At 41.3% G+C, this 14,892-nt stretch overlaps 1 protein-coding gene across 5 annotated transcripts in view; it reads right to left on the bottom strand.

Annotated features, from left to right (window-relative positions):
- LOC145407459 (uncharacterized) overlaps nucleotides 1-14,892 on the bottom strand; it is a 564,352-nt gene that overhangs the window by 83,653 nt on the left and 465,807 nt on the right. For 2 of the 5 annotated variants that reach the window (XM_080278391.1, XM_080278389.1), the window contains exons 3-4: nucleotides 14,423-14,620; nucleotides 586-695 (exon numbers count right to left, since the gene is read on the bottom strand). In XM_080278391.1, coding sequence (XP_080134517.1) covers nucleotides 586-695; nucleotides 14,423-14,620 — 308 coding nt within the window. Of the gene's footprint in view, nucleotides 1-585; nucleotides 696-4,013; nucleotides 4,113-14,422; nucleotides 14,621-14,892 lie in introns of those variants that run through there. The other 3 variants (XM_080278392.1, XM_080278388.1, XM_080278390.1) reach the window with 3 other exon arrangements.

A 14,892-nucleotide genomic window follows, 5' to 3' on the forward strand; every position in this document is an offset into this window, starting at 1 on the left:
ACAAGTGAAAGGCATGATAAAAGAGATGACACAGAGGCATAATCAGGAGAAAAATGGAAAAGATTAGGAGATGACAAAGGGATGTACTAGACAAGATGAGGATGGGATATGACTGGAGTGGAAAGCACATCATCACTTGAGGATAAGAATTCATACTCATTTCCTGAAAATGATAAGCTGCAGTCACCTAATGGGAGCACAGTGTGTGTGAGTTATGAGAGATGAGTAAGGGACCTGATTATGAAACAGCAAAAGAATGTGATCAGGAGGAAACATATGGACGTTGAAGAATGAACAAGTTAGAATTATCTAACATGGGAGAAACAGGTCCATGGGGGAAAATAAGTCAATAAGGAACATGGGTCCATGGGGGGAAAACAATTATAGAAAATTTGATTACAGAGGAAAATATGTTCATGGACAAAAATGGGTCCATGGAATGCAAACAAGTTCACAGGGTTGAGTGGTGGGGGTGATCCCTAGGAGGTGTAGCTGAAGAAGACCGGAGAAAACTTATGTGCTACTAAATTTCACAAACAGAGACTTGTATCTCTCTCTCTCAATGGGTAAGAGGGGGTAACTCACATGTTCCTTGAGTTCCTCAAGCTTCTGCTGCTTCTCTAACTGCTGACGCTCTCTCAGCTGACGCACCCGTTCTTCTCTGTCTTTGAAAGACAGCCCAGAGGATTTATCATCTGAAAGTGAATGTACAAGTTAGTTTGTTTAGCATCCTACATAATTACACCCAAATTAACCCTCTCATGGTCATAACAAGTCTTAGCATTCTATTGCAGCTAATGCCAGATGATTACCAGTACTGTACATGTACAGTATATTCAGATGAGTGAGTTAGAACAACCAGAGAGAATTAATACTGTCACCAATAACACTCTCATGGCTGGAACAACTTTAGCAATCTATTCCAGCTAATGCCAGATGTTATTCCACTGAGCGTGAGTCACAGGAGCCTGAGAGAGTTAAGTTCACACAGCACCATCAAATTTCAAAGTCTTTCTGCTATATTTCACAGCAAATTTAATTCTGAAATACAGGGGAAAGCTTTGAGACTGGATTTTCACAGTTCGTCAGTTAGTCCACGCTTTTCAACCAAACTGCTGTGACATTAGGGTTCTTTGCACCTTTTCTTTGCTATTTATGCTGCATGTTACACCTTGATATTCTCTTTTATGCTATGTAAATAATTTTAATACCAACATAGCTACCATCAATGATACACAAGAAGATATTAAGATGCAATGAGCAGAGTAAATCAACAATATAAAGGTGCTACACTACACAGTCTCCTCTGCCACCTAAGTTACAGCCCTACGATAAATGCAATTCTCTACTTGTTAAAAACCGAAAATTAACTATGGCCAGAGCTTTCTGCCATGCACTGGTACTGAATGAAGCTGCTATTAGGTGCAGTCCATGCCAAAAGTGCTGGTTAAACTATATGTTAAAATGCTCTACCTAACTCTGCTAGTGATTTATAAGAAGCATTTACCTGTACACCAAAAATGTAAAAAGTACTGTATTATTTAGCTGCTTTACTGTAACATGCATTTCATATACTGCATCAAAAACAACGCCAAGAAGCAATTAAAGAATCAAAACTACAAAAATGTTAAATCAACATAATAATTACTTAACCCCTTCAATCCAATGACACCATTTTCTTCTCAAGAGCCCTCGGACTGAAGGGGTTAATATTTTGTACCAAATCTGTTTCAAAACACTGGGCACAAGCTAAGAACAACACTCTTCATGTAGATCAGCTACTACTTTATATTAAAACAAACTGATCTAAATGTACCCAGTAATCAATTCATGATATGCTTACATACTTATGCAATGCTGTTTCAAAACATGCTGTGTAATATAGCAATGAACGAATTACAGCTAAAAAAATAATTAAAAATACTTACACAACTGGACTGGGCATGCATATGAAAGATCACTAAACCCTTATCTTGTTGCAGCATATCAAAAGAAGTCTAATACAAAGATCAAGCTGTGCAAAGTATTATTTGGTTGCACACATGTACTAACATTCTCCATTACAAAAATTTCATTTTCAATACATGGTATTTATAAACAAGCAGAGTACCAAATACAAAGTGACTGGGAAACATGACATACATTATATGAGTTTTAATACATCTCAGGCAATTTGATATGGATGTGAGTTAAAGCATCATAGATGAAGGGACAAAACTGACACTTGATAAAATGACTACTGAAGGGACCAAGTGACATGACAAAATGACAATATAACTATGACTAATTGCTCACATACAGAGGCAACACACATGCAATATCATATTAAGAAAAACAGTATTAAGTGACTAATAACAACATTTTAAACTCTCATTATGGTGTGTCTCGCCTTAAATTCTCTTAAGTGTTAAATATACAGTATGTGGGTTAGGTAAGGTTGACATTATTTTGAGGCATCATAGGACAGGTTCTTTCTAGTGACCAAGTTGATAACAATCCATGCTCTTCATCATGTAAAAAATGTTAAGGAGGGTAGTCACGGGGTGGGTGTAGTAATGGGAATTGCGCTTTATCATGCATGTCATTAGCCGCATATGTAAACCTGTAGTCATAATTTTATCCTCACTCTTACTCAGCAACATGCACAGAGGTAAGGAACTACTTTGGTCACTGTCTGGGAAAGAAACTGTGACTGCTTCCAAGCATCTCTTCCTTTTCAGCTTATTTTTGCATATGGACTTGCACTTTTACGTACTGCATTTATGTTGATTTTACAAACCTGTGTGAGTAAGGTATAGTATAAAAAAAATACAAAAGTTTATAAGAGGTATTAGAAAGCCTTACAAGCCTAGAAAAACAGGTTCCCTGGAGTTCATTCAAGGTTTAGTCCAAACCCTGATGCATGAAGCTGAATATAAGTTGTGAGGAATCATTCATAAATACACTCATGAACCATAGTTACCCTTCAGCCTCTATCCTTAGCCCAAGTCCACACTTACACTAGCTGGCATGGGCAGTTGTGGTCTCACTGGGCTCAGATGGGTGTTGGCAAGAACTATGGGTTATACTGACACACAACTCCTGCCTGCAACTACCCACACCAGCAAGCATTCGGTGTGGATATGGCCTTACCCCTGGCTGGTAGGACGTAATACAGCCAGAACTTCACACCAACTCAAACCTACTATCTACGAGTTAATGTAGACTGAAGCTTAGCCAGATCATACAAAGAACAGTCCGCTATGACACTGTGGTCCGTATAGTCTAAGAAATGCTTCAAACTACCAACAAAAGCCTTTGTTTAGTGTGAAACCTTAGCTTCGATTTCCTTCCAGCCCATTAACCTCTTCAGTCTGGTGAGAAAATTTTTAGGTTATTTTGGTTATTTCTAGATGAAGATGCACGGTTTGGAGAGACTTTACAAATCTGGGGAGCTAGATATAGCCTTCGTTAACGTCCTCACTACCATAACTCTGTCCTGAGCTGAATCAGACCATCTAAAAAGTAAAAAAATGTAACAATTCATTGCCAGACCAAAGGGATTAAGGGAGCAAAGGATGAGCAGTAACTATGCTTCATAACTGTATATTTGTTGTCCCTGTGTCTTGATACTCTACTGGTGAATGAAGCTTCTTATGTACTGTGCTTGATCCTTGTCACTTATCTTTGGATTACTGTTCAAACACTGCATCATCTCCAGCTTCGTTATCCCTTGTCCAAGGACGGAAAATGAAGCACTGGTTAACCTACACTCAGCATGAATTAGCCTTTTCAATTCCATGATGTGTTTAGTATTTAATTCTTGTTACCTCCAGACGATTTTATTCAGCTCAGGAGGAGCTTGACGAGCTAGGTCTCCCTCATGAAATAAATTTGTCTTGAGATAGCAACACCAACTAAACACACAACTTGACTGAAGAGGTTAAATGGTTGATTGGCAAGGGCAAATTTTCCTAAGCTAGTACAGTACTTTATAAGGTTAGTTTAAATTTTGGTTAAAAGTAACACAATACCTCCTTCTCCAAAAAATAGGTCATTAGGGCCTGCTAAGGAAGCCCTTTGTTGTTGTTTACTTGGCAGCGAGTTATCCCCTTGTGCAAACCAATAAGCATCTGAGGAAGACAAGTGGAGTGTGAGGCGGCGGCGTCCGGGGAGTGACAACGCTTCACACTAAAGGGGGGTCATACTCTGGTTAACTTAGGATTGCTTGTGGCATCTCTTCCTTTGCAGTTTGATTTGCTTACTGTGCATTAATATTCTCTTGCATGTTATCTATAGTACTTGTGTCAAAATGGACTGCTTAAATGACATACAAGAAAATATTAACAAACCACTTGCACAAATGGTAAGGAAGAGGTGATAATCTCCAGTCAACGAGAAGATGACCCACGGTCACACCTCACCCTTCTGTGCCTCTATCATAACATTTCACTCCACAAGCATGTTAAACCCTACCTGCCATAACCCAAAGCCATTAAAAAAAGACGATATATACATACATACATACATATATATATATATATATATATATATATATATATATATATATATATATATATATATATATATATATATATATATATATATATATATATATATATATATATATATATATATACATACATATATATATATATATATATATATATATATATATATATATATATATATATATATATATATATATATATATATATACCGTCTGATTACTTAAGGCCTTCTAAATCACTTTCATAGCAAGCAATCTCTGTTAATCCCTTCACTATGAGGACATCATTATTATTTTTGCTCCTGTCAGATTATTTATTTTGCTTTGGTGTCTCCTCACAGAGAATGAGTTAATCCATTCACCTAAAGGATACCAACCCAAGCTGAATTAAATCATCTGGCACAAGCTAGAACAAAATAAAAAGGACATCCTCAGACTGAGGTCATCATGACAGGAAGTCTGGATCAGGTGGGGTTCAACTGCTGAAGAATGTGCTCTGGGTAGAAGGCACTAAAGTGTAGGATGGTTTACACAATCAGTTTTGAAGCATGGTACTGAAGCACCAATGGTAGTTCAGCTTGCTTGATAGCGGCATAGCTAGGTCTCTGCAAATGGGGGGGGGGGGGGGGGCCCAAGGTGGGGTCAAGCTCAATTATAGGCATCCCAGTATGTAAGAGTTTTAACTCATTAAATACATGTATACAGCTGAGTTAACAGTGCTGTATCCTATTAATGTGCCTAGCATAGTGGAAACTGAAATTGTACGTGATAACTTAAAATATTTAAATCAAATTTACAGTCCTAGGTAAGGTACAAATTAAGTAATTCAAAATTTCAAATGAGAACCAAAAATCTGACTGGGCAGGAGTTGGGGCTGCCTCCCAAGACCTCTCCATAGCTACACCATTGTTACCTGTGTAAACAGTCAGTTCTTTAACTTCCATTCAAACCATGCTTCAAATATGATAATGAAAAACAACCATGTCAGAGAAGAGTGACTTGCCATTCTATGTGCCCCCTACAGCTGCCAGTGACTAGGCCAGATGTCAGTCACTACTCTCAAGCATTAGTGTTAGGGACTAGCCAGTAAGGGGGGTTAATCATACGAGTTCAGTACTGGACCAAAACTTTGGGGTTCTGGACCATACGACTTGGGTCACATCGGGGTTTAGGACCATAACTGCTATTAGTTCTCTGGGCTGTGAATACATCAGGGAACCATAAGTTGAACCAAAACATCAGGCCTCACAACCACAATATCAATGTTCACGAACAAGTAACCTCCACCGACATCCGAGTTAAGACCATAATTTCATGGTTCAGTAGCACAAATGACCTGGATGCACATCATAGCTCAATTTCATGAAATAAAATTGGGCAGAGCTTTCAAACAAATATACAGTAACTATTTTGCATGAAGGGCATGAACAGTACAGAATCTCCTTGTCTCCTGCTCCTCCAAAAACAAATACCAGCTTCATTATGAAAATTATCATGTTACTTTGCTTTAGGGGAAGGACAAGGAAAGAAGAATGCTATATTTTTCCAGATCATGCAACTCTTCTTAACAGGAATGAAAAAAAAAAAGAATGCTATATTTTTCCATATTACAGTCAGTCTCCACTATTCACGGGTTCACATATTCACAGATTTATCTGAGAAATAACATAAAAATATATCCTATTTTTCCCACAGCACCAGCTGTTCCTAATGGTTCATAAGTGATTTTTTTCCATGTTTTCCATGAAAAATGCTATCCTACAAAATGTGCAGTTACCCTGTGTTATTAAGCATGTGCTGTTCAGCACAAGGTAAACTCTCATCGTCAATGCATGGTGAGTACAGTACACTGTGCGGTACCCTGAAAAGCTTGTGCATCATCCTATGCTGTCCTTTTCAGAAATATTAACGTGCCATAAAATGAATTTACAGGTGTTATCGTGGGTTTGCAGGTAATAGAAACAGCTAAAACAATGAAATCAGTGACTTCTGCAGTAGGTTTGGGCTATTTGTGGAATTCAACATTCGCAAGGTGTTCTGGTAGCTACATGACCCGCACGAATAATGGGACCTAACTGTACATTACTGTACTTTGCTTCTGGGGAAGGACAAAGAAAGAAGAATGCTAAAAGTTTTCTGTATCATGTTACATTCCTATAATGGAAGGACAAAGAAACAAAAGCAAAATTTTTCTATTCTATCTATCTATCTATTGCCAGACGCTATAATCCCGTATGGGGTGGCCATTTGACTCCGAGTTATTTGTTTTACAGGGTGGAGCACTAACCCTCCACCAACCCACTTGACACGTAGGGAGCACGTATGGTTTGGTTATATGGTTACCACGCAGCGTTGTAAATGGTTTCTTGGCTTACAGGAAACCATTTGGCTTGTCACTCAATGTAACTTTTCTCCATATTCCAAAAAGGAGTAGACTGCAAATGCATTTATTAGTTCCCACACCTAGACCACAACACGATGACCAACATGATTCAAAGCCACAATATGAGGGTTCAGGACTATAACATAACCTCATCCTGGCTAAAATAAAAATACATATTGGCTGCCAACACATCAAGATTGAATTCTTTTTCCAGTAACTGTTTTGCTAAAATTTGCTGCTGCAGCATTGGAAGCGGAGGTAAAAAAAAAAAAAAAAAAAAAAAAAAAAAAAAAAAATTGAAATGGTTGTTCAATGATAAAGGGCTAAAATTTAATAGTCATTCACAACTGAGAGGGAAAACTAAAAAACTAAACCATACAGTGTACAGTATCACTTTCCAAATTTATGCACTGGTATAGCCAACTCTGCATGAAGTCACCTAGTACCGTATTTCACACATTGTTCTTGCTACCACCGGAGGATTTCAGTTACCTTAGGGGAGAGCTCTAATTGTTAAGGCATTAGACTAACTTCAATAGACCCTTTAATACCATACTGGTGCAGCAGAGGGACACCTTCACATGATGGCACTGGTATGACCAAGCAGTGATGCTGCCCAGTAATATAAATGTCCCTCAGCTATCTCCGTCTCCCACAAAAGGAGAATGGCAGACAACAAAAGAGGGGGAACTTTGACCTGCAGCCCATCGGGTTCACATTCGGATGAGGCTGGAGTTGCAACTACTACTCCTATAATTATAACTAACATCATACTGCCTCTTTTCATGGCAACAGACGCTTCTATTTAGTTTAGGGGGAGACCTCGCATAGTGAAAGCGGCTAAACAATATATATTTCTAATCCCACAACAAAAATCATTTGGCAGTAGCAAGATAAAAAAAAAACAATGGCCACTATAGGTAAGCAAATAAGGATTGGTTTTATTTTCCCCACCACCTCTTGCTGTGAATGAAAGCTATTGCAGGGTAAGTGACAAGCTCAATATGCAATGGTAAGTGGAGAAGCAAATTACTGTGACAAAACTAGACCTACTGGAATGTGGAATAAACTATTCAAATATAGGGTTGCATTCTAAGTTCCATTTTGGGGATTTACTAACACCTTTTCCTTAGCGACTTATTCTGCATATTATACCTCAAGTGTTCCCTTGTACTGTATACTGATGCAAATTACGTCAACATGAAAGCGATATATATATATATATATATATATATATATATATATATATATAAAAAAAAAAAAAAAAAAAAAAAAAAAAAATTTACAAACCTCCCATGCCACCAAAAGTACAGTATGTGCCTAAATATAACCCCTCAAATGCTGGGGACAACTCGAGCGATATTCAAGCTGTAAGGATACTATTTTCTTCGTAGGACAGACACCCTTAGAGATAACTCTTCAGATTGTCATTTTTATTATTTTTCTTGCTATTTTCAGAGGAATTCACATAGGGGCGACCTTTCGAGCTGGGGGGATTACAATATGGCCTTAGTTTAGCCTTTCACCATGACAGATCAGCCCTCAGTTTAATAAACTTGCACGCACACACACACGACTGCAATGGTTCATATCAATACAGGTAGATGAACAAGACATGCAAACATTCTCTCTCAGCCATACACAGACACACACACACACGATTGCAATAGTTCATATCAATAGGTGAAGAGACATGCAAACATTCCCTCAGCCATAGGTATACACACACACCTTTGTCTCCACCAAACCTCTCTCTCTCTCTCTCTCTCTGGCAGGTGGGGTTCATACCAATACACCGTGACGGCAGCAAATCTTTTCCCATCAAACACCAATCACTGGGATGGACAAAGAGTGACGTTCAACTTCAATAAACGGGGCCAGGAAGTACGATGTGCATGCATATGGATTTTTGGAAGTAAATATATAAAAGTAGAGAAACAACGAGTAAATTAAAACAAAACCAAAAATAAAGACGAAAATGTAAACAAAAGCAGACAAATTAGATATGTACTGGGTAAACAATAAGTAATGGTTAATATTTAAATTTCGTACCATATACAAATAAAGTCTATTCTATCTATCTATAGCCCGACGCCCTAATCCCGCAAAGGGTGGCCGCAGACAAAACGCCTCCAAGTCACTCTGTCACCCACCATTTGACTCCCCTCCTCCCAACTCACCCCCCCCTCCCTCATATACCTCTCAACTCCATCCCTCCACCTCATCCTCGGTCTACCCCTCCCTCTCCCTCCCTCCACCTCACCTACATACACCCTCTTAGTCAGTCTTTCATTCTCCATCCTCTCCACATGTCCAAACCACCTCAGTGTATTTCTCCTAATCTTTTCAACCACATCCACATCTACCCCACAACGTTCCTTCACTTCTTCATTCGTCAACCTGTCCCTCCATGTCACTCCACATGCTCCTCTCAAGTAACTCATTTCCACTGCTCTCACTCTCGACTTGTTCCCCTCCTGCAAGGTCCACGCCTCGCTTCCATACGTCAGGGTAGGGATCACAATACCATCATGCAGTGACTTCTTAACTTCCATACTCACCTCCCTATTTCTCATCACTGCTTTCAGTGTGCCAACAACCTTCCTTCCCTGCTGTACCCTTTCACGTACTTCATCCCCCAAAGTTCCATCCTTACTCATCACACTACCCAAGTACTTGAATGCACTCACATTCTCCATATCCTCACCATCCAACCTCACTGCACACTCTGTGACTTCATTCCTCTCAAACACCATAACTTTACTTTTGTTTACATTAACTTTCAGATTCCTCCTCCTACACACTGTCCCAAATTCATTCACCAAACCTTGCAACTCCCATTCATCTTCACTCAACAATACTGCATCATCAGCAAACAGCAACACCGGAAGCTTCCAAATCTCACCCTCATTCATTAGGGCCAACCCCACATCCACTGCCCTACCTTGTACCTCCTTTACGACCCCATCCATATATATATTAAACAGCCATGGAGACATTACACACCCCTGTTTCAGTCCCACACTGAGATCAAAGAACTCACTCAGCTCACCATCCACTCGCACCGTAGCCCTAGCTCCCTCGTACATACTCTTCACAGCACTCAACAATTTCCCCTCCACTCCATATATTCTTAATACCTTCCACATACCTTGCCTATCTATTCTGTCATAAGCTTTCTCCAAGTCCATGAAGGCAGCATACACTTTCCTTCCCTTCTCTAGATACTTCTCCACTAAACATCTTAGAACAAATATCTGATCAACACACCCTTTTCCCTTCCTAAATCCCCCTTGTTCTTCTCCAACTAGCTCCTCTGTCATATGCCTAACCCTATCAATGAGTATTCTACCATATATTTTACCAGTCACACTAAGAAGGCAAATACCCCTATGGTTACCCCATACTTCTCTCTCCCCTTTTCCTTTGTACAGAGGAACAATTATACCTGATTTCCAGTCCTCTGGAACCCTTCCCTCTTCCCAAGCCAATCTACACAACTTCCATATCCACTCCACAACAATCTCACCCCCATACCTAAGCATTTCACCACACACTCCATCAATTCCTGGGGCCTTTCCCAGCTTAAACTTCTTCATCGCTTCCACTACTTCCGACCTACTGATCTCTTCCTCCCTCCTCTCATCTCTTCTTCTCCCAGCCATTCCCCAACCACTTATACTCACACTGCTCTCACTCTCTACATTCAACAAATCCTCAAAGTGCTCCTTCCATCTCCTCAATTTCTCTCTCTTCTCCACAAACAATCTATTATTCCTATCTTTCACTCCCCTACTATTTCCCCTTTCACACTGCCTTACTTTCTTTACCTCCTTCCAAAACAATTTCTTACTCTCCCTCCATTTCACACTCAGATTCCTCCCAAACTCTTCATCCACTTTCTTCTTACTCTCCTTCACCAGTCTCTTAACCTCCCTTCTCCTGCTCACATATACCTCTCTCTTCTCTCTCTCATCTTCTCCCCTACCTCTACTCGCCAACCATTCACCATATGCCTTCTTCTTTTGTTCCACAGCTCGTTTCACCTCATCATTCCACCATGCTGTCCCTTGCACACCCTTGCATCTCCTCCTCACTCCACTAACCACCTCACACGCTGCGCTTATCTCTTCCGTGAATATCTTACATATGTCTTCCACCCCTTCCATCTGTAAATCAATAAAATTAAGTACCAATATATACATAAACAAGCAGAAAAAAAAAAAAAATTAATTATAATATAGATAATTTAAAAGTCAAATATCATCATAACCCTACCCAAAATAAGCAATATATTTTTTACTATCTAATACTAAATGATGTTATGCTTGGCTATACACAAATATGGAAGCTAACCAAAATAAACTTTAAAAATGAGTAAAAATATTGACGCGAGAGAGAGAGAGAGAGAGAGAGAGAGAGGGAGGGAGAGGGGGGAGGGATATTAAAAGCGGTTCACAAAATCCCTTGATCTCTCCTTTTACACTTTGATTAAAAGTAATGAGGTATATGGCAAAGCGGACTGGAGCAGCGGAGAGGGAGATAAAAGGTGGGGAGGGGAGGGGTGTGGAGAGGGAACAAGGGGAGGGAAGAGAGAAGGAGGGGAGGGAAAAGGAGTATGAACAGGAGATGAAGGGCAGGGACATGAGGGAGGGGAATGAGTAAGATGGGTGAGAGGGGTATATGGGAAAGAGGGTTATAAACGGTTGAGAAGAGAGGGAGCGGGAAGGGTGGAGGTAGGCAATGATGAGCTGGGAGGGGTAAGGAGGCGATGGAGAAAAAGAGGGGCAGGGAGGCGTATGAGGGAGGGGAGGAACAGTAAGGGGTGAGGGAGAGAGAAAGGGGGGAAAAGGTGAAGAGGGAATGAGATGAGGGAGAAACAAATAAATGGGAGGAGACGTGGAGAAGAAGGGGGAACATGACGGAGGGGGAGACTAGGGGGAGAAGGAACCAGCAGGGAAGAGGGAGAGGGTGAGAGGAGGACAGAAAGAACGAGAAAAGGAGAGGGAAAAGAGAGGTGAGAGATGGGTCAAGAAAGAGAGAAGGGGAAGGAGAAGGGAGAAGTGATGGACGAAAGAAATGGGGGTGAGGGATGAAGGGGGAGTGAGGGAGCTGAAGGAATGACTGAAGGGAAAGGATAGGGGGAAGGTGGAGGGAAACAGCAGGGGTACGGAAGAGGCGGGAGAAAGGAAAATGAAGGATGGGGAGGGGAATGGAGGAGGAGATGGGAGGGGAGTGAGAAAGAGGAGGAGGTAAAGAGAGAGGAATAAGGATGGGGAGAATAAAGGAGATGAGGGAGGGAGTCAAGATGAGGAGAGGGGAGTGAGGACGAGGGGAAGAAAGGGCAGGTGTGAGTGGAGTGGAGGGGAGGGAAGGGGTGAAGTATGAGGAGGGGAATGAAAGACGGAAGGGGAAGGGAGTGAGAAGGAAGAGAGGGATGAGAGAAGCATAAGGGGTGTGGGAGGTGAGGATGGAGGGGGGCGGGATTCGGGGCCACCGTACCCTTCACCTCACCACAAGTTTTAATTGGATCCCGATTTATCCCACAAAACATTATTCAGCTGGAAAAAATATATATCTTAATTCATGAGTTTTGCAGGATTTAATTTTGATATTGCAATAGATGTACTGGTTTTAAATTGCTAGTACTGTATGTGGAACACTAAAATGGCTGTTCTAGCTTTCCATATAACCAATGTCATTTCGTTTTGAGAACTTTCTGTAATAACTAGCAATGTGAATGAGTAGATAGCTTGTTCCATTCTTTTCTGACCCGATCTGGAAACATTAACTTATTAACCTAATAATAATAATAATAATAATAATAATAAAAACAACAGTCAGTCCATAAATTCCTTTTCACAGTCTAGATAACGTCAAAACCTAATCAGATCATGCAAAGTATCACACACACACACACACACACACACACACACACACACACACACACACACACACACACACACACACAGGGATACGGTAGTCTGTTTAGTTCCTACACGTCGTCTCCAATGTAAAAAAAAAATACTAAAAGGGCTGGAACTGAAGACTATGAGGGAGATTAAACAGAAACTTTCAGCAAGAGATTCACTATTACCCTCCTCATCATCTCTACTCACGAAAGACAGAGATTAAAGAGTATGATTTCACTAATGACACTAATCAGATGGGGGAAAGGGTGTCTCAGCTCTCAGGTATATACCCTCCCCCGTGTCGAAGCTAGGCTGGTGCAACACAAGTGCTGGGCGGAGGGACCACCACATCCCTTTACGTGCGAGGGGTTTTTCTAGCTTCAGACGCTCCCCTTAAAGAGTTCTTTCACGAAACAAAGGGAAGTCATGGATAGTTTTATTATGCAAATTATGGAAGACATATGACTAGTGAATGACTGCAGCAGTAAGGGGAGCCAGAAAATCAGGAGCCTACACTTCGTTCACATCAACTAGGTGAAAACTTTATTGCTCCATCTTTTCTACCTCTGCCAATGAACTATGGAAAATAAGCTGCCATGGGTCGTGGACTCTGCCTAGTTGAAGTGAATGGACGATATATGAGAGCAAAACAATAATCAGAAGCATTTACTCCTGTTAGTGTGCAACTTCAATACCAGCCACACAGCATGATGTATTAGGGAGCCACATCTCAATCCCACACTGCACGCCTCTCTACTGCATTTAGTGATATGGGAAGCTGCACACAAGACTGCCACGAGGGACGCTGGGACGTGGTGCAGTTGAGAGGCACAAATGAGGGGGGGAGGTGTCAACCAACTGAGGCGCCGGAGGGAAGGTTATGCAGATACAGGAGAAAGGGTGAAGGATGAAAGGCAGAGATGGGGAGGACGTGATGTGAAGCCAGGGAGGGAAGTAAGGAAGTCTAGCGTTCACTGCATTTGCCAGACCCTTCAAAAGGCACAACAAAGGTAAAAAGAAATGTTTACTTCATATAATTGTCATTAGATCGGAGGGATCAGGGGCAGGAGAAAGGGTGGGTGATGAGCAGTTAACATCTCTCCACTCAGTTCAAGAGACACACTGAAGGAGAAACAGAGACCAGAGATCACAAGGGGGCGCTGCGTGCGCAGCCTGTTATGGGAGAGGAATATGAAAATGGGTAAAGCTGGACGGAGTGAGTAATATGATGATGGGGACGGAAGGTGGAGCATGAAAACAGACGAAGGTAGAATATGGAGGCTGGAAGGGTAAGATAAGCAGAATTGGGAGGGAAGGTAGAATACTGAGGTAGGGAGGGAAGGTAGAATATGAGATAGGGAGTGATATGGAAATGGAGGAAAGTCGTATGGAGGAATTCGAAGACGCAGGAAGCATAAGGCAGGAGGGTGAATTAGGGGGAAGGTGAGGAAGGAATGGTTGTTATGTATCTGCAGCAGCTGATGTAATAACCAAAGCGATCGTAACCCTCTGTAGGGCAGAAAGTCATTTCAACGTTACGGCTACAGTCAAGTCATTGTATTTAGCCGAAGGAGTCCTCTGCCCAACAAAGAATTATATAAAGTCTTGATTAAGGGGTTCGCATCACACGGGGGATACCTGACATGTTCGTCGGGCGTGCAGGGGGGAGGGGTGGCAGACCCACCTCCCCCGGACACAACACACCTGTGCCTCCACCTTCTTCTGCTCTCGCTGCCTCTGCTGCTGCTGCTGGTGGTGAAGGGGCCAAGACACCTCCCCCTGCCTGGCCCTCACCTATGTCGATGTCTCCAGCAACCACCGTGAATGACATCTGCCCTAAATCCACATCACCAGTACAAAGTTAGTCCACAACATCAAGCTAACCTCAGCATATTCATGGTAAAAAGCTCCTTCCTAATCCTTCATCATGTATCAAGGCTCTGAGCTGTTTCGATTATTACCCCTAATATACCCCTGCCCTAATCTCACAACAATACAACGTTAGAACACTACGTCTGGTTAAACTCGGTGCACTTGTGGTAAACAGTTCTTTCCTAATACTCAGTTATGTTTATCAAGGCCATGCTAATCTCGGTACACTCGTGGTA

Source organism: Coenobita brevimanus, chromosome 73, assembly GCF_032717465.1.
Source record: "Coenobita brevimanus isolate Jiangsu-jjx chromosome 73, ASM3271746v2, whole genome shotgun sequence".
Taxonomy (NCBI): domain Eukaryota; kingdom Metazoa; phylum Arthropoda; class Malacostraca; order Decapoda; family Coenobitidae; genus Coenobita; species Coenobita brevimanus.